The sequence below is a fragment of the Trypanosoma theileri genome, assembly GCF_002087225.1.
Source record: "Trypanosoma theileri isolate Edinburgh chromosome Unknown TM35_Tth_112_V1, whole genome shotgun sequence".
Lineage (NCBI taxonomy): Eukaryota > Euglenozoa > Kinetoplastea > Trypanosomatida > Trypanosomatidae > Trypanosoma > Trypanosoma theileri.
Genome location: NW_021639954.1, coordinates 1 through 662, shown reverse-complemented (window position 1 = coordinate 662; position 662 = coordinate 1). Strand labels below are relative to the sequence as shown.

At 46.2% G+C, this 662-nt stretch overlaps 1 protein-coding gene across 1 annotated transcript; it reads left to right on the top strand.

Moving 5' to 3' along the window:
• Nucleotides 1–28: 28 nt before the first annotated feature.
• On the top strand, nt 29–662 carry TM35_001121000 (uncharacterized protein; the record flags this gene model as incomplete). Its single annotated transcript, XM_029031717.1, has 1 exon — nt 29–662. A coding segment is annotated over one exon (634 nt), but the record flags the coding sequence as incomplete, so codon positions are not given.

Sequence of the window (662 nt, the reverse complement as noted above, 5' to 3'; positions counted from 1 at the left end):
TATACAACTTTCTTTCACTCTTGCTTTAATGATACGACCACTGTTTTATCTTCTGGCGTTGCTGCTGACTGCTATCTGTGCTTCTCTGGCGGCTGGAGAACAGGAGTCTGATATGGCTGTTGTTCACCTCACTGGTCCTCGTCCTCCTATTCCTATTTCTCAACCGTTACCGGCTATTTCTCCTATTTCTCATCCTGGTGTTCCTCCTGAAGTGGATAAGATTGGTGCTCCGGAGGTTACTGGGATCAGTGGTTCCCTTGGTGAAACTATTAATGAGGATGCTAATTTAGCTTTAAGCTCTGTTTCCTCGAGTTCTAAACAAAAAGGTGCATCTCCTAACACATCGCAGCCACAATTGAACGGAGAAGCAAGGCCTGCAGAAGACGAAGCAGCTGCAGACCATTCCCTTGGCTCTACTGGGGGCATAAAAACAGAAAAAGGTAGACCACAACCTCAGTCTCTGCAAACACAGGAAATTGCAGATAGGCCACAGGATAGAGAAGGAACAAAAGTAGATGAAACTCCTGGTCAGTCTCTCCAAGGTAACGGTGCTCAAGAGAAGGCTGATTCTGATACTCCTCACAAGTCCACCGATCCAGTTCCTCAAACAGAACCTCAGAATGAGAGAAGGGAGTCTTTGTCTTCATCAGAAGGAGGAGATA